The sequence below is a fragment of the Dasypus novemcinctus genome, chromosome 9 (genome assembly GCF_030445035.2).
Source record: "Dasypus novemcinctus isolate mDasNov1 chromosome 9, mDasNov1.1.hap2, whole genome shotgun sequence".
Taxonomy (NCBI): Eukaryota; Metazoa; Chordata; class Mammalia; order Cingulata; family Dasypodidae; genus Dasypus; species Dasypus novemcinctus.
The window spans coordinates 34,127,971-34,146,222 of NC_080681.1; the positions used below are offsets into that span (position 1 = coordinate 34,127,971).

Sequence of the window (18,252 nt, forward strand, 5' to 3'; positions counted from 1 at the left end):
AAAAAAAAGACATGATTTAAAGTGACTCACTACGTTATGGAACTCAAAATATGTATTTTAAGAAAAGCATCTGTGTTCATGGAAACACAGTATAAAATTATCTGACACAAGCCAAAGGGGATATCATTGTCTGAAAATACTTTTGGAGTGCAATAGGCAAGCGAACATAGTGATTTAAGATTATCAACCAATAATGAGAGTGACTGCAACGTGATATGACACAAAGCAACAAGATCAATGAAATAAGTTAACCACTTTATATCAACAAATTATCAGGAAAGGTCAGATGCATATTTGGAATTATGAATGGATACAGAATCTCTGATCCATTACTAGGATATCTGTGACTTGTGAAAATCTGCAAAAGCATTGCTAATTAAGATGGATTTGAAAGTGTTAATAAACTATCTTTCTTGGCTAAGTCATACTATGTTGCTAATCTTTTTCATTTTTTTCTGAGTTGTAATAAACAAATGAAGTAGTTGGTTTCCTTAAAGAGACTCATCTGTCAACACATATGGTTTTATTATTTTGTCATTAGCCTTACCTAAAATTAAGAATTGAATTTTTATCTTTGTAACTGAAACCCAACTTTTCCCCTTTCATAATACCTTATACCCAATCATAAAGTTCTGTGGATTTAAACTTGTAAATATTTATTTAATCACTCTTCCTATCCATCCCTTCTATCATTTAAATTCAGGCTTTCATTAATGCAGAAACCTATTGACTGGTCCAACTGTGTCCATTTCATTCTCCTTGGCTCTATCTTCTACAAAGCCAGAGTGATTAAGCAAAACCACAAACTCTCTCATGTCATCTCCGTGCTTAAAACCTTTCCTGGACTCTCTGTTACTCAGAGAGTGAAGCCCAAATCATTAAACTGGCAGGCAAAATCTCCAGGATTTGACTATTGCCCAATCTTCCATGCTGATTACTTTATACCCTGTGTCATTAGCTTTATTATAATAATAGCTAACATGTGTATCATTCTTATTACATGCTGAGAACACATCTACATGTTTCACATATAGGAATGTTTGATCTTCAAAACAATCCTAGGAAGCGGTTGTGGCTCAAGTAGTTGGGTGCCTGCCTGCCACATGGGAGGTTCCAGGTTCAGCTGCTGGTACCACTTAAAAAAGACGATCAAGACAATGAGCTGACACGATGGGATGGCATGGTGAGCTGACACAACAAGATGATGCAAAGAAGAGACTCAACGAGGAAACACAATAAGAGAGACAGCAAGCAGGCCGCAGAGGTGGCTCAAACAATTGGGCACCTCCCTCCCACATGGGAGGCCCCAGGTTCAGTTCCTGGTGCCTGTTAAAAAAAAACCAAAGAAGACAAGAACACAACGAACAGACACAGAGAGCAGACAGTGAGCGCAAACATCAAGGGGGGTGGGGAAATAAATAAATACATCTTTAAAAAAAAGAATCCAATGCAGTAGGTATTATTCTCCCCACTTTACAGATGAAGAAACAGAGGCACAGAGATACTAGTTAAAGTGTCAAAGCTCTCAGAGTTAGCAAATAGCAGAGCCAGGACTTAAACTCCTGTTTGAGGCCCTGTTGTCTGAGTCCATGCTACACTAAGCCACTTGGATTGAATGCACACAGGTATTGGTTTTTGGTGGGGTTTTTGTTTGTTTTGCTTGTATCATTTTATCCATATGGTTTCCTTGGTCTGAAACTCCATCACTCCCCTCCACTCCCCTGTTTCCCACCATCCCTGGCCCTCATCTGTCAATTAACTCTTCCTCACATTGGCCTCTCCTCCTCCAGGAACTTCCTAGACTCCCTCCCTTACGTACTTGACCAGGGGGCCCCTTCTGAACTCTCACACTTGTACATACTCTCTTCATTGCACGTGGTACACTGTGATATAATGATCTACTGATAGCTGCCTCTGCTCTAGATTGTGGGCCCTCTGAGTTGCACGAAAAATACCTAAGCCACTCAGGGGCTCAGAACAGATTTATTGCAAAAGTGAAACAAACAAATGGAAGCACTTAATACTGCTAGTGCTAGAAGTACCAATTGTTCAATAAGATAATAGATTCCTGTCCCAGTTCAAGCCTAAGACACTGACAACTAAAGTTTCCAAATTCCTGTTAGGGAATTTATATTCAATTTCTATTAAAAAGTACATTGTTTTATTATGCTAAGTGAAATAAGCCAGACACAAAGGTTAGATAGCGTATGAGTCCACTTGCATGAAATATCTAGAATGAGAAAAGTCACAGAAGTAGAAAATAGAATAGAGGTTACCAGGGGCTGGGAGGGAGGTGGAATGGGGAGTTCATGCTCAGTGGGTACTGAGTTTCTGTTTGAGGTGATGAAAAATTGTGGTGGTGATGATAGCACAACATTGTAAATGCAATTTTTGCCACTGAATGGTGCACCTAAAAAGGGTTAAAATGACAAATTTTATGTGATAATATATATATACACACACATTACCACAATAAAAAATTTTTAAAAAAGAACCAATAGGTAACAAAAATATATTTTAATTTAAAAAATATTCTTCATTTGAATATCTTTTTTAAAAAAGATTTATTTATTTCTCTCCCCTTGCCGCCCCCCCCCCCATTGTCTGCTCTCTCTATCCATTCACTGTGTGTTCTTCTGTGTCTGCTTGTATTCTCATCAGCAGCACCAGGAATCTGTGTCTCTTTTTGTTGCGTCATCTTGTTGCGTCTGCTCTCTGTGTGTGTGACACCACTACTGGGCAGGCTGCATTTTTTTTTGCATGAGGCAGCTCTCCATTCGGGGCACACTCCTGCATTGCAAGGCCCTCATTGTGTGCATCAGCTCTGAACATGGGCCAGCTTACCACACTGGTCAGGAGGCCCTGGGTTTGAACCGTGGACCTCCCATGTGGTAGGCAGATGCTCTAACAGTTGAGTCAAATATGCTTCCCTGTTTTAATCTTTACCTATGTCTTCATTTAGAATTCACTTAAAGATTTCAAGATAGAAATTGAGTCCAAAATAACGTGTTCAATTCTGCAATATTTTACATTTAAAATTGTACGAGAGATTATGCAGTCATGATACCTGCATGTGTCATTATCTCATGAATAATTTATATTGCCTTAAAAATAAATTCAACTCCTGTTAACAGTGAGTGGAGGCAAACAATAACCTAAGCATTTCTATTTTAATACATTACAAAAGATAATTTTTAAATGTTATCTTCCTAGAGTTCATAAATAAAGCATTTTTTATTTACACTTTAACTCTAAACAAAAAAGAACGGATCTCAGACTGATGGGCATGTCATTCATACGATTAAAACAAAAACATTTTCCTCAATAATGAATGAACCACATGACAAAATCAATAACCCTTGAAAAGCTCACAAATAAACACAACTAGCTATTTTCATCCATGTTGCCTTTTTCAGGTAGCTTTAACTAACAGCAGAGGACACTCTGAGGGAAATAACCTCTTTCCAAGTTACTACTCCTCTCTTCTTATAGAAGGGCTCCTGGTTTTACCAGGTCAGCCATTCTCAGACGTAGACTATCCTTTCCCTCTTCTCAACAGAGAAGAGGCGGTAGTCGTCAGCCTCTGTACTCAGCTGTGGGGATAAAGAGCCCTCACTTGCCTCAGCACTTGAGCGATGCTGCTTGCATTCCATACAGCTGGTGATGAAGATGACTAAAGAAATTGCCTGCGTCAGCTCAAAATATTTTTAAAAGAGATTCAAATTGAGGTGGAAAGAGTGGGAGAAAAATCATCCTTGGATAAATAGCCTTATTTGGGTCTAATTTAGCTAAACGTCTCATAGATGTGTATCCTGTTTGATGTTTCCTTCAGATTTTAAGAAGGAAGACATGGGATTTTATTGTTTCTGTGCATTATCTAAAGGTACTTATTAAATGTTACCATTTCTACACAGCTATTTTTAACTAATAATATTAAATGCAGATAATACATTATATTTGTATGGAGCACTTTCACACAGATTACCAATGTATGATTGTTTTGTTTTCAGTGTATCAAGTATTTCTGGCCCGGGCACAAATTATAATTTCAAATAATTAGGCAAAACTTGATTGATAGAACAACAATGCTTATAGTTATAGTATAAAGTAAAGTTGGTTTGAAATGCCTGATATAAAGTTTTTAGGGCTTTTAAAATGAAAAAAGAAAAAGAAACAGAGAGAGAAATGGAAAAGAAAGGGCTTTTGTAAAAGAGAAGAGAAAGCCAGAGAGACAGACTTGAAATGTCTTATTCAGAACAGCTTTGTCCTAAACTCTAAGATTTGGATTGATGTTTTCCACTAGAATCTGAATGGATTTAACTAGACTCTATAAAGATAAATAGTGGCAGTTTGGAAGGAAAGACAGAGAGAAAGAACTTCACCAGAGGTTTTGATTTGGATTATGACATACTCAGGGGTTTTGTTTACCAGCAGTCTCCATGCAGTTGTTCCAGACTCTCCATTTCTAATCTCCCATTTTGGATTAATGGTCAGCAAAACTCAGGGAATTCAGTGTAGTCTATTGAATTACCTGCTTTGTTTTGTTTTCTTTCTTTCTCTCTTTGTCTCTTTCTTTCCCAGAATAGAGAAATTACTATCTGACATTTGGATATCCACAATGAATGAATGGGAATGAAGATGAATGAAGAAAATAAACATTTACTGAGTATTCACGGGGGCCATGTGCAAGGCCTTTAGCATGTTTTGTCTGTCTTTTTTCTCACAACTGTCACAATTATTGTAGATGATTGTACAGGGTTCTGCAGCAAGTCAGTGGCTGAGTTGAACTTCCTTCTTTCCCTCCTTCCCTCCTTCCCTCCTTCCCTCCTTCTCTCCTTCCTTCCCTCCTTCCTTCCTTCCTTCCTTCCTTCCCTCCCCCCTCCCTCCCCCACCTTGAGGTTTTCTTGCTATCTGCACTCTGTGTCCATTCACTGCATGTTCTTCTGTGTCTCCTTGTCTCCCTTTGTTGCATGATCTTGCTGCGCTAGTTCTCTGTGGGCACGGGCTGTCACTTCACCGCTGGTGCAGTCCAGCCTGCCTTCACAAGGAGGCCCTGGGACGCGAACCCAGGGCCTCCCATATGGTAGACGGGAGCCCAACTGATTGAGCCACAGCCGCTTCCCTGAATTTACTATTCATGTTACACTAGGCAGATTTGACAAATGCTTCGGACTCATATTTTATTGTGAGCCAATCCACCAAGTGAGTCCACATACATATTCTTGTATTGCACTGGCCTGTTTATCTATCATTTTATTAAGTTGTCTCCAGAATGGAAGAACAGATAAGTGTTTAATATGAAAATAATTTATTTATGTAAATAAATCTTCATGAGGGGAAAGATCTCAGGAAAAGGCATCCATAAACTTCCTGCTCTGGAAAAATTATGAAATACATGGGTCCTCATCATCCTCCATTCATTGTTTTTCAATGTCTAATACTTCCTAGGGCATTAGTATCGTCAGTGTGTTTATTAATAAAATCCCTTTCATTCATAAAGTATCTTAAAGTAATATCCCTTTCAGAACTAGATGTCTTTTAAATCAGGACTTTGATGATGAACAATTTAAAACTCTAAAGGAGGTAAAGAATCCATAAAAGTGGAATTTTAAATATTATGTGAGATAGTAAGAGAAAAATCTGGGGACAGGGCATTGTCCTTTGAGTCAACTCAGAGAATATGATTTTTTTCCACCATATTTCTTGACCCATTAGTTGGTGATCACAACCCTTTGTTAGTAACACTCTGGTTTGGGGGAGCAGATGTGGCTCCTGCTTCCACATGGGAGGTTCTGGGTTTGGTTCCTGATGCCTCCTAAAAACAAAAAGAACAAACAACAGGCAAACGAACAAAAAAACCAGCCCGGGGAGCTGATGTGGTTCAGTGGTTGAGCGCCCGCTTCCCACACACGAGGTTCTGGGTTCAATCCCTGGCCCTGGTACCTCAAAAAAAAAAACCCAAAAAACAAAAAGTCTCCTATTTTCTTTTCACTGCCTTATATGTATCATCTCCTTTAAAAATGTTCATTTAAAAGAGTTTAATCATGAGTTGCTTTTGTATGTACTTATTGGCCCTGTAGGGATCAAAGAAGAGCAGAACATTTCCCCCCAGGTAACTAGCAACTGTATATTTTTGGCTGTAGGTTTTCTTCCTAATATGAAATATTAATTTGTACTGCATTCATATGTGCCAGGTTGCTGTGAGCTTTGGAAACAGTTCATCTTTTGGGCTCCATGAGTTCTCTTGTCTTTTTGCCTCCCCTCAATCTAAGTCTCATCAAAAGTTTCCTGATAGCAGGTACTCCAAGCCTTTGGTTTCTTCTAAATTTCCTTTACATTCCCAATGTTATATTTTGTCCGCAGCAGGTTCTCTATAAACAGTTTTGTGACTATGTCATAAATTTGAAACATTAAAAGATATTTCTTTTAGACCTCAAAAAACATAAATTCAGGATGGTAGCGTGTAACTATCTTTAGACTAGAAAGAAAACCATTTCTGTGATTCAAGAACATTCAGGAATGATTACTTTGGGCAAATGATCATACAGTAGGGTCTATCAAAAGTCATTACTAAAAAAGACGTTATTATAAGAAAAGTCTTTAAAGCAAAAGAAAAAGTTAATTGATAAATTTTACCAGAATTCTGGAAATCCATGAAGTAGCAGCATAAGTGGTTTGCCTCTTTCTCCAGCAGCAACATAATGAAATCTTAACCCGGAATCCTACAGTAGAAAATAGAGGGCATAGAACTTTAATTGTATTTTTTGTGTTGTCCAAGTAAAACATTTAATACTTCCATTTCACTAAAAAATACTCACCAGCATTATTTTTTTCAGACAAATGTTCTTTTAATTTATTCTGACATGCTTTAAAGGAATGAATTACACTATTGAAAGAATTATCATCACTAAGTTTTGCTTTCTTTTGGGTTTGAGAGAGAAAAAGAAAACAACATGCAAAGGAGATTGAGAGATCACCTGCATTATTTTTATTTTATTTTGGTTTTTTTTATTTTCTTTTGCATTATTTTTAATGTCAAAAAATAAAATAAATATTATGAATTTTCAAAAGTAAGTAAACCATGATTTATCAACAGGAAGAACTGACAGATTCACTGCTGGTTTATTTTTTCTTTTTTTAAAAATATATTTTAAAAATTTTTTGAAGATACTTAGATTACACAAAATGTTACACCCAAAAATATAAGGGATTCCCGTATACCCCATCACTGTTGTTAAAATTTCCTTCACAGTGCCTTCCCTTCTCATTCTACAACAATTTTTACATTTATAAATTATGAGCTTCTGTCCCAATTTGTGACTTTCATCTTACTGATGTGTCATATCATCTCACTCAAATTCTGCAGGACATGTAAATAATTCCAATCCAAATTTATATTCCTGCCACATTTACCTCCTAGCTGTGTACTTTTCTCACTTGCCCGTCAAGAGCTGTGCCATCAGTTATGTAATTCACACCTCCTTCCCTTATTTTTAGGTCTCTCCTTCCCACATTATTATTTTAAGTTGAATGTTTCACGTACTGTCCCCCTTGCTGCCTGCCTCCCTCGTCACGTCAGTACGGGTGTTCCTCACAGCAGAGTGCCCTGAGTGCTGGAGCCTTCACTCTGCGTGTGGTTGACAGGACTGCCCGAGGAAAATAAAAAGCATTGGAATGAGACACGAAGACTGCAAATGTGAGGCGAAGTGAAGAAAGGAAAGTGGAGAAAATAGCGTGAAAGAAAAACAAAACTCAGGAAGCAAGTGAGTTAGAGAAACAACCATGAGCCAAAAGATGAGCATGGAGACGAGGTTTTAGATGAGGCAATGCGGCAATTAGGTTTTCAGAAACAAAAGAATCTCAAGGGTCGGTCGTCTAATTCAACCTTATCATTTTACAGATTTAGAAACTGAGGCCCACAGATGTTAAACACCGGTCAAAAGGTGGTTGGGAGCAGGACTGGGACCAGGACCCCTGTCTTGGTCTAACTCCCAGAGCAACTTTCTTTTCACTCCTTGGTTCTGTCCCTCTGGGGAAACTCTGCAAGGAGGCCAGAGTCAGAAGAAAAGTTTCGTAGAATTTTTGGTGATTCTTATACTACCTTTACTCCTCAGATTGACCCGAGATAACAAATCTGACTTGGTCTTTAACTCCAGAATGCCTACTTAAAAGTTCAGTAACTTCCTTTTTATTGGTGGCTCAGTGAGTCTTGGAGGGTTAACTGCTGTGGGTGCTTAATTAAATTTAGGTAACAATTACTTTATTGCACATACAATGCGGCAGGATTCTTTTACAAATATTAACTCATTTAATTCTCATATCAACCCCAGGCCTAATAAGGGCAAGAAAGAAATGCCCCTTGCCCCTCCAAACTCCAGCTGCTGAGCAATTTAGCTTCTAATAGGAATCTGGGACTTGGTGAAATAAATATCCCCTCATAGGAGGCTAGTTTTGAAAGGCCTGTGAGTCAGACAGTAGGGTGCATCACAAAGAGCCATTTCCCCTCACCACCTGGAGCCTTAGGAAATAGAATATGGGGGGGGGGGCACGAAGGGAGGTGAGAAGGCTTAGGGTAAAATGGACGATTAAAGAGTCTGCGTGCATGGTTGATATTTACTTTTTGTTCCATTACTTTGATCCTTGACTTCGTAGTCTGCTTCCCTCCCCACAAACATATACCGTTTACTTAATGCTCCAAGCTTCCTAGGTCATCTGGGAGTGCTCCTTCTGCTGAGCTGAAAAAATTCCTGATTTCCAGTGGCTCTAAAATGTGGGTAAGGACAGCGTCCTGATGCAGCCTGGCGCCCCCAGGAATAACTCCCAGCTCTAAAGGGCAAAAAGGTGACAGGAGACAGCTATCCCTTACAGTAGGATCGGGAGCGGAATTATGGTTTCGTTGGGGCAGGGGAGAAGGGCACAGCAATGTAGGAGGATCCTGGTCAGAGAAACTCTACATTCAGAAACCACAGAGCCTACCAAACAGATCGCTGTCAGTCTATCCCTCTCTCTTCATTCACGCGCGCGCACACACTCGAAAGACAAACAGGGAACCTGAAGACACACACCCAGACCCGGCCCGACCCCCCGCCAGGGTCCCTGTCCCCGCCGCGCGCCCCGCGCGCCCCGAGAACATCAGGGGACGCTGAGCCCGGCGTCACGAAGAGCCGCTCCGGCGCCCTCGGCTCTCGGGGCCGTCGCGTTCCCTCCGGTTACCGCCGGGCCGGCGCCGGCCTTCACCTTGATCCGCACGTAGCAGTGAGTGCCCAAGGAGGCGTCGTTCAGGCAAGCGGGAGGGTGCTCCCGGGCGGCCCGCCGGAAGGTCTGCGCGGGTGCCCGGCCGATGCTCCACAAAAGTTTGAGCAGGTGCATGGAGGCGCAGAGCGCGCAGTAACAGTAGACCAGGGACCAGAAGAGCAGGGACCGGATGGTGACCTTCAGGCGGGGCAGGCAGTCCCGCAGCCTCGCCATGGGCAGCGGCGGCGGCGGGGCGCGCTGCCCTCGGGAGCCTCGCGGAGCAACTGCGCTCGGCTCGGGGCGCGGGCGAAGGCGCGAGGGAGCGACGCGGCGGCGCGCCAGGCCCGCCCGCCCCCAGCGCGCGCCGCCTCCGCGCGCGCCTCCCCAGGGCCCCAGCCTCGGCTCCCGCGCGCACGCCGCGCGCCCGGCGGCCTCGGGACCAGCCCCGGGCCCCCGGGAGACCCCCGCACTGCGACATCCGCCCCGGACGAGGTAAGGGCAGACACCCCGCCGTCCTTCGTACAGCGTGAAAGCCCCTTTCAAAACTGCTACCCTGTGCGGAGACCGAAGGGGAGCCTGTATCACACCATCCTGAGTGCCGCGAAGGGACGCGCCACTCTCGTTTAGACCCGCGTTCAAGTCCCCCATTGCCCGAGTTGACCGTACTTTGATTATGTATTTTTCTGGATCGAAGAATTATGGCGCTCGTGGGTGGGGTGAGGGAAAAACGATTTCCGTACAGGACAGACATTACGCTATGCTCTTTACATATTACTTTATCTGTCCCTGGCAATCTTCTGGAGGTATTATTGTTCTTCACCTCTGCCTTCTCCTCCCCTCCCTGGCCCTTCCCAGAGTCTTTAATACGTCTGAGGAAATAGGCAGAGTCATTGTCAGCTCACCTTGGAAATGGCTGTAAAGTTAGCCTTGCCTTTACAGTGGATACCAAAGGTAGGTAATCCTTAGAAAATACTTAATAAAACTCCAGTGCCAAGGGTTTTTTGTTTGCCCCCGCTCCCAGAACCGACTCTCTCGGCTCCCCTGCTTCCTGCAGTCGACGAGGAGCCAGTGTTCGAGGAGGACTGGTAGGCAGAGCCCAAAGATCTAGACTATGGACTGAGAGAGAAGAGGGGCTCAGGAAGAAGCCGTGTCTTCAGACAACTCTCCTTCCTTACTCGCCTCAAAACTCCAACCTATCATCTTATCCATCTTCCCTTCTTCATTGAAAAAAATAGAAGCCAAAGGGGGCAGGAACTTTCCAGCTTTCTACCAAACTTTGAAGCTTACCAACCACCATCTTTCCACGTCTCTCCAGCTTCAAACACGGAAGAGTTGCTTACCTTCCTACACCTCAAATCCTACTGAATCTCCTCACCTCTTTGTATTCATTTTGAAAATTTTCAAACCTCAGAAAAGGTGAAGGACTAATTCAGTGAATACCCACATAATACCTTTCATCTATACTCATTAATTTTTAACAATTTTGCCACACTTCGCTTTCTCCCTCTCTTATATATGTAGCACACATGCACCTACACTATGGAGCTTGGACTAGAATAAGGAAATTGTGCCTAGAGTAGAAAATTTAAGGAGGCACTTCCTTGGGGTGCTGACCCTGCACCTGCACAATCCTGAGAGTGAATGCCTCCTTAAAGTGTGTGACTTAAGTGCCTCACAAGCACAAATCTTTTCTCAATAATCCCATCTTTATCTTGGCCTCCTGATAGGACACTGAGAGGGAATCTCCTAAGTGTCCAAGAGACCCCCTGGATTGATTGAGAAGGTCTTTGAGCCATACTCTTAATCTCTTCAAAGGACCCTTAGAGTATCTGAATTCACTGACCTTTTGATCTTTCTGAGGTTTTAGCAAAAAGTCGTAGACTAATACTCAGACTTTTCTCTAGAACATGCTCTTCTGACACTGTATCTTTTAATATCCATATGTTTTACCATCTGGACAGGCTGAGAATTTTCAAAATAATCCCAAACCCTTTTGTGTATCAGTTCTTGCTTCAATCTGTCTCTCTCTTTGTATATTTTACTGTAAGTATAAAGAAGAAACTAGGCAGTATCTTCAACATTTTGCTTGGGAATCTCCTTAGCTATACATCCTGCTTTATCATATACAAGTATTACATTCCACAAAAAAATTTCTTCTGGAAACAATTCCACTAAGCTTTCTGTCACTATGTAACAAAAATTCCCTCCTCCCAGCCTTCAATATGTCCCTAACTTCCTCCTGAGACCTCACTCTTCCTTCACCAGCATCCTTAAATTACAATGTCCACTAACATTCTGTTTAAGGCAGTTTAGACTTTCTCTATCATGGTCCTCAAAATTCTTCCAGCTTTTAGTGTCTACTGCCTAGTTCCAAAACCATTCCCACATTTTATTAGGTATATGTTTTAGCAGCATCCCACTTCTAGGTACCAAAACCTGTATTTGTTTTCTATTCTGTGTGTATTAGTCAAATTAGCCAAATTTGCTGATGCAAAATACCAGAAATTGGTTGGTTTTTATAAAGGGTATTTATTTGAGGTAGGAGCTTACAGATACCAGGCCATAAAGCATAAGTTACTTCCCTCACCAAAGTCTATTTGCACATGTTGGAGCAAGATGGCTGCCAATGGCTGTGAGGGTTCAGGCTTCCTGGGTTCCTCCCTTCCAGGGTCTTGCTTCTCTCTGGGTTCAAGATTCCTCTCTTCCCAGGGCTTGCTTCTTCCTGGGCTCAGGGTTCCTCTCTTCCTGGGGCTGGCTACTCTTTCCTCTGTGAGCTTACTTCCCAGGGCTCCAGCTTAAGGCTTCAGCATCAAACTCCAACATCAAAAACCCTCAACTCTGTCCTTTGCCATGCCTTTTATCTGCGTGTCCCTACCCACCAAGGGGCGGGTACTCAATGCTGTAATGACACAATATAATCTCATTTGCCCAGAGGAAAAGACCAGTTTACAAACATAATCCAATATTTTTTTTTTGGAATTCATCAATAATATCAAACTGCTACACTGTATAACAAATTACCACTAACTTAGTGGCTTAAAACACTATGCATTTACTGACATAAGAATAAATATATAGACCAATGGAATAGAATTCAGAATCTAGAAATAAACTCATAATTTTATAACCAATTGATTTTAGCCAAGGATGCAAAAACACCTCAGTGGCAGAAAGAATAGTCTTCTCAATAAAGGGTGCCAGAAAATTGGTCGTCCACATGCAAAAGAATGAAGTTGAACCCCTATCTCATACCATATACCCAAATTAAATCAAAGACATAAATATTTAAGGACTAAAACTTAAAGTCTTAGAAGAAAAGATAGGCATAGATTTTTCAGGACTTTGGAGTCTTAGAATTGACACTACAAGCAAAGTAACAAAAGAAAAAATAAACTGGACATAAAAATTAAAAACTTTTGTGCTTCTTTTCTTGGCACCATCAAGAAAGTAAAATCAGAGAAATTTTTGGCAAATCATATATCTGATAAGTCTGATATTGACTAAATAAAGAACATTTACAACTAAGTACTGAAAAGGCAAATAACACAATTTTTTTTTTTAGGTACGAGGGCCAGAGATTGAACCCGGAACCTTGTATGTGGAAGCCATTGCTCAACCACCGAGCCATATTGGCTCCCCTGAGTTGGTTTTTTCTGTTTGTTTGCTTGTTATTTGTGTTTTTGTTTTTTTTTAAGGAGGCATTGAGAACCAAACCTGGGACCTCCAGTGTGGGAAGCAGGCGCTCAACTGCTTGAGCCACATCCATTCCCCAACAACACACTTTTAAAATGGGCAAAAGATCTGACATTTCTCCACAGGAGATATTCAACATGCAATGAGCACATGAAAAGATACTCAACATTATTAGTTATCAGGAGATAACATATCAAAACCACAAGAGATACCACTTCATATCCACTAGAATGACTATAATCAAAAAGGCAGGGAAGCAGATTTGGCCCAATGGATAGGGCATCTGCCTACCACATGGGAGGTCTACAGTTCAAACCCAGGGCCTCCTGACCCATGTGATGAGCTGGCCCACGTGCAGTGCTGATGTGCGCAAGGAGTGCCGTGCCACGCAAGGGTGCCCCCCGCATAGGGGAGCCCCATGCGCAAGGAGTGCACCCCATAAGGAGAGCCGCCTGGCTCGAAAAAAGTGCAGCCTGCCTAGGAATGGCGCAGCACACACGGAGAGCTGACACAACAAGATGACGCAACAAAAGGAGACACAGATTCCTGGTGCCGCTGACAAGAATAGAAGTGGACACAGAAGAACACACAGCGAATGGACAGAGAGAGCAGACAACTCGGGGAGGGGCAGAGAAGGGGAGAGAAATAAATAAAAAATAAATCTTTAAAAAAAAAGGCAGGTAAATATAAATATGGAGAAGTTGAAAATATCATAGATGCTGGCAGAGGATAAAATGGTGCAGCTGCTTTGGATACTCTAGCAGTTCCTCAAATGATTCACAAGAGAGATACCATATGACCCAGAAATTCCCCTCCTGGATATATAACTGAGTGAAATGAAACTGTTGTTCTACACAAAATGTTCATAACAGCATTATTTGTAATAGCCAAAAAATGGAAACAACCCAAACGCCTATCGACTAATGAGTGGATAAAAAGAATGTGATATATTCATACAATGAAATATTATTTGGCAAGAAAAACGAATGAAGTAGGAAGTAGATGTGGCTCAAGTGATTGGGCTCCCATCTACCATATGGGAAGTCCTGGGTGTGATTCCTGGGGCCTCCTGGTGAAGGTGAGCTGGCTGGCACAGAGAGCTGATGCAATAAGATGATGCAACAAAAAAGAGACACAGAAGAAAAGACAATGGAGACACAACAAACCAGGGAGCTGAGGTGGCTCAAGTGACTGAGTGCCTCCCATGTCGTAAGGTCCCAGGATTGGTTCCCTGTGCCTCCTAAAAGAGATGAGAAGACAAGAAGACACAGAAGAACATGCAGTGAATGGACACAGAGAGCAGACAGCAAACACAAGCGGCAAGGGGGGAGGAAAAATAATAAAATAAAATAAAAAAGGAATGAAATACTGATACATGCTACAATGTGGATGAACCAAAGCCAGTTACAAAGAATCACATAATGTAAGATTACTTTTCTGTGAAATGTCTAGAATAGCCAAATCCACAGAGAAAGAAAGTAGATTAGTGATTGCATGGGTCTGAGTGGGATGAGGGGACTGGGAGGTATGGTGGGTTTTTATTTGTGGTAAAGCAAATGTTTGTAAATTGATGGTGGTGATGGTTATAAAACTCTGTGAATATACTAAAAGCCATTGACCCATACACTTTTGTTACTGAGCAAAAGCAGGGTTCTTTGCTGGATGCACTTCTTAATTCCTGAGACATCAGAGTTTGAAAGAGAGAAATAGTTTATTGCCAGAAAATAGCAAGGAGAAGCACATAGCAAGGAGAACAGATAGTGCAACAGACTAAAATCCATCTCCCCAATTTTGAGGGGTGTAGGGTTTTTATGGAGTCAAACGGGAGGGTGGAGTGGTTACCATCCCAAAAGTAAACATACACAAGGCTGAGGCCAGTCTAGAATGACCATAAACAAGGGCAAGTTTAGAATAACCACCACAATGGCAAGTATACACAAGGATGAGGCCAATCTAGCCAGTTTCAGTAATTTCAGGAATTAACTTTTGGCTATCCTATCCTATACTGGAAAAGTAAGAAAAAAGCATCTATATAATGATTCAGAAATCATAATCATTTGCTAATTCTTAACCCTCAGCTACACTTCAAATTGGAAAATTGTATGCTATGTTAATTATATCTCAGTAAAGCCATTTTAAAAAGCACATTTATTATCTCACCATTTTCTGAGGCCTAGAATTTGGACAGGGTTTAACTGGGTCCCTGCTCGGTCTCAGAAATTGCTATTGAGGTGTCAAGTGAGTTACATTCTCATTCAGAGCCTTGACTGGGGAGTGTGTCACTTCCAAATTCTCTCAGGTGTTGGCAGAATTCATCTCCTTGCAACTGTGCCTGAGGTTCCTGTTCTCTTGCTTGCTACCAGGCAGAGGCCGCTCCCAGATCACAGAGGCAATTTGTGGCTTCCTGCCGTGTGACCCTCTCCAAAGGCTGTTCACAACATGCCCGTTTGCTTCTTCAAGGCCAGCAAGAGAATCGCTCCACTCTGCTAAGATGGAGTTTCTATCACATAACATAATCATGAAAGCGACTTTTGCCGTGTAATGTAACATAACCAAAAGAATGGCATCCCACCACTTTTTCCATGTTCTGTTAGAAGCAAGTCACAGGTTTCACCTAGGAAAGAGATTATACAAGAACATGACTCATTCAGGGTCACCTTACCGTGTATTTTTCATACTGCACAACAAATTACCCCAAAACGTAGTGGCTTAAATCAACATTCATTATTTCACAGTTCCTGTGGGCCGGGACTCTGGCTGTGGCTTTGCTAGGTCCTTCGGCTCTGTATCTTCCACAAGTCTGCAGTCATCTCAAAGCTTGACCAGCTGCGATCTGCTTCCTCACTCGCTCAGGTATTTGTCGGCGGCATTCAGTTCCACGTGCCGTATTGGACTGAGGCATCAGTTCTTCATGAGCTGTTGGCAGGAGGCCTTCCTTGCTTCCTTGTGATGATGGCCTCTCCATCGAGCACCTCACCTGTTTGCTAGCCTCATCAAAGCCAGCGAGAGGGCAAGAGAAAGTTGCAGCAATAGAAGCAGAGCAAGGGAGATGGAAGTCACAGTCTTTCGTAATTTGATCACAAAAATGACATATCAATTTTGACATATTCTATTCATTAGAAGCAAATTGCTAGAGCCAGCCTATACTCAAATGAAGATTACCCACTAGCCTGGTAATTGGGAGCCATGTCAAAAGCTGCCTGCCACATGGCTTTTCATTTCTCATTTTTTCATTTCTCTTGAGATATTCTACCTAGGAGTAGAATTTCTAGATCATAAAGAAGGTGTATGCTCTCCAGTTCATTGGACTTACCGTCGACTGAGGGGGAGGTAAGAATGATCAACTACCACACCAGGAAACTGAGACTGTCCACAACTGCAAGCAGGAGAATCACATCCATCAGCCATGTGGGATCTACGCCCCTTCTCGATTTAGAGGTGGAGTGGACATCGCCATCCCAGGGTCCACAGGATGGAGGAATATAATATGGATTGCGGCAGACTTGCTGGTATTCTACTATAGAACTGTTGTGAGTCTAGCAAAGGAAGTAATTGTATCATTGATATGGAGACGGTGGCCAGGGGAGTTGCTGAGAGCAGGCAGAGGGAGGAAGAGATGTGATATGGAGCATTTTCAGGACATGGAGTTGGCCTTAATGATATTACAGGGACAGATGCAGGGCACTGTATGTCCTGCCATAACCCACTGGATGGACTGGGGGAGAGTGTGAGCTACAGTGTCAACTATGGTCCATGTGGTGTGGCAGTGCTCCAGGGTGTATTCACCAAATGCAATGAATGTGCCTTACTGATGAAGGGGAATGTTGATGTGGGAGATGTGGGGATGGAGTGGGGAGCGGGGTATACGGGAACCTCTTATGTTTTTTAATATAATGTTTTAAGCAATCTATTTTTAAAAAATACTAAAAAAGAAAAAGAAGGTGGCTCTTTTATTTTATTTTTTTAATTTATTTCTCTCCTCTTCTCCCCCCCACCCCCAAGTTGTCTGCTTTCTGTGTCCATTTGTTGTGTGTTCTTCTGTGACCCCTTCTATCCTTAACAGTGGCACCGGGAATCTGTGTTTCTTTTTTTTCCTGTTGCGTCATCTTGTGTCAGCTCTCTGTGTGTGCGGCGCCATTCTTGGGCTGGCTGCACTTTCTTTCGTGCTGGGCAGCTCTCCTTATGGGGCGCACTCCTTGTGCGGGGGACTCCCCTACGCGGGGGACACCCCTGCGTGGCACGGCACTCCTTGCGCACATCAGCGCTGCGCATGGGCCAGCTCCACACGGGTCAAGGAGGCCCGGGGTTTGAACCGCGGACCTCCCATGTGGTAGACGGACGCCCTATCCATTGGACCAAGTCCACTTCCCAGAAGGTGCATGTTTAATCTTTAAAAAACAAACAATAAAAAACTCCTGTTAAACAGTTTTCCAAAGTTGCTGTTACATTTTACATCCCTATTAACAATTATGATAATCCCAGTTCCTATCTGCATTTTTTACAAAGATATAATTTATATACTTATTTTTTTTTAGATTTATTTATTTATTCCCCCCCCTTCCCCTCCTCCCACCCTGCTGTTTCTGCTGTCTGTGTTGTCTTCTCTTCTTATTTTCTCTCCTCAGGATTTGATCCTGGAGACTCCTGATGTAGAGAGAGGTTCCCTGTCAATTTCTGCTGTACCTCACCCTGACTCTCCCCTTGTCTCTCTTTTGATGTGTCATCATCTTACTGCGTGACTTACTTGTGCAGGGCACTGGCTCACCACACAGACACTCGCGTAGGCACTGGTTTGCCACGTGGGCACACTTTCTATTCTTTTTTTTCACCAGGAGGCCCCAGTGATCAAACCCATTTCCTCCTATATGGTAGGTGGAAGCTCTATCACTTGAGCCACATCTGCTCCCCTAATTTATATACTTATAAATATGCATATATGACTTTGCATTTCCCCCCAACCCTTTCTGTTCTTTCCCCCTCCAGTTGCAGCAACATTCCCTTGCTAAACAGTTAAAAGGCAAACCTCAGGAAATGATCATTTGCTAATTCGTGATTGATCAGTAAGTCTTGTAACCGTGCCTTCCCCATCTGCACGTAGACAAGCATTATAAAAGACGCCTCTCCTTTTGCAACAAGCATGGCGACTGAACTCAGAAAATGCTGATTCTCCTCCCACCTCCGAGGATGAGGACGCCATGTAAGCACCCTACGTAAATGTTCTTTACTCGCCAAGCTGGGCTTGTCTTTCTTCGGTCTGACATATTCATTCTCAGTTTGGCGGGAAGCTGTCATTCTACACAGATCTTCCTCTTGATCGGGACAACT

At 42.3% G+C, this 18,252-nt stretch overlaps 1 protein-coding gene across 1 annotated transcript in view; it reads right to left on the minus strand.

Annotated features, from left to right (window-relative positions):
• The window catches only part of EPHX4 (epoxide hydrolase 4), a 33,947-nt gene extending 24,431 nt beyond the window's left edge, over positions 1-9,516 (minus strand). The window contains exons 1-2 of the mRNA XM_058304807.2: positions 9,238-9,516; positions 6,637-6,722 (exon numbers count right to left, since the gene is read on the minus strand). Coding sequence (XP_058160790.1) covers positions 6,637-6,722; positions 9,238-9,468 — 317 coding nt within the window. The 5' untranslated portion in view covers positions 9,469-9,516. The remainder of the gene's footprint in view (positions 1-6,636; positions 6,723-9,237) is intronic.
• Positions 9,517-18,252: the final 8,736 nt, after the last annotated feature.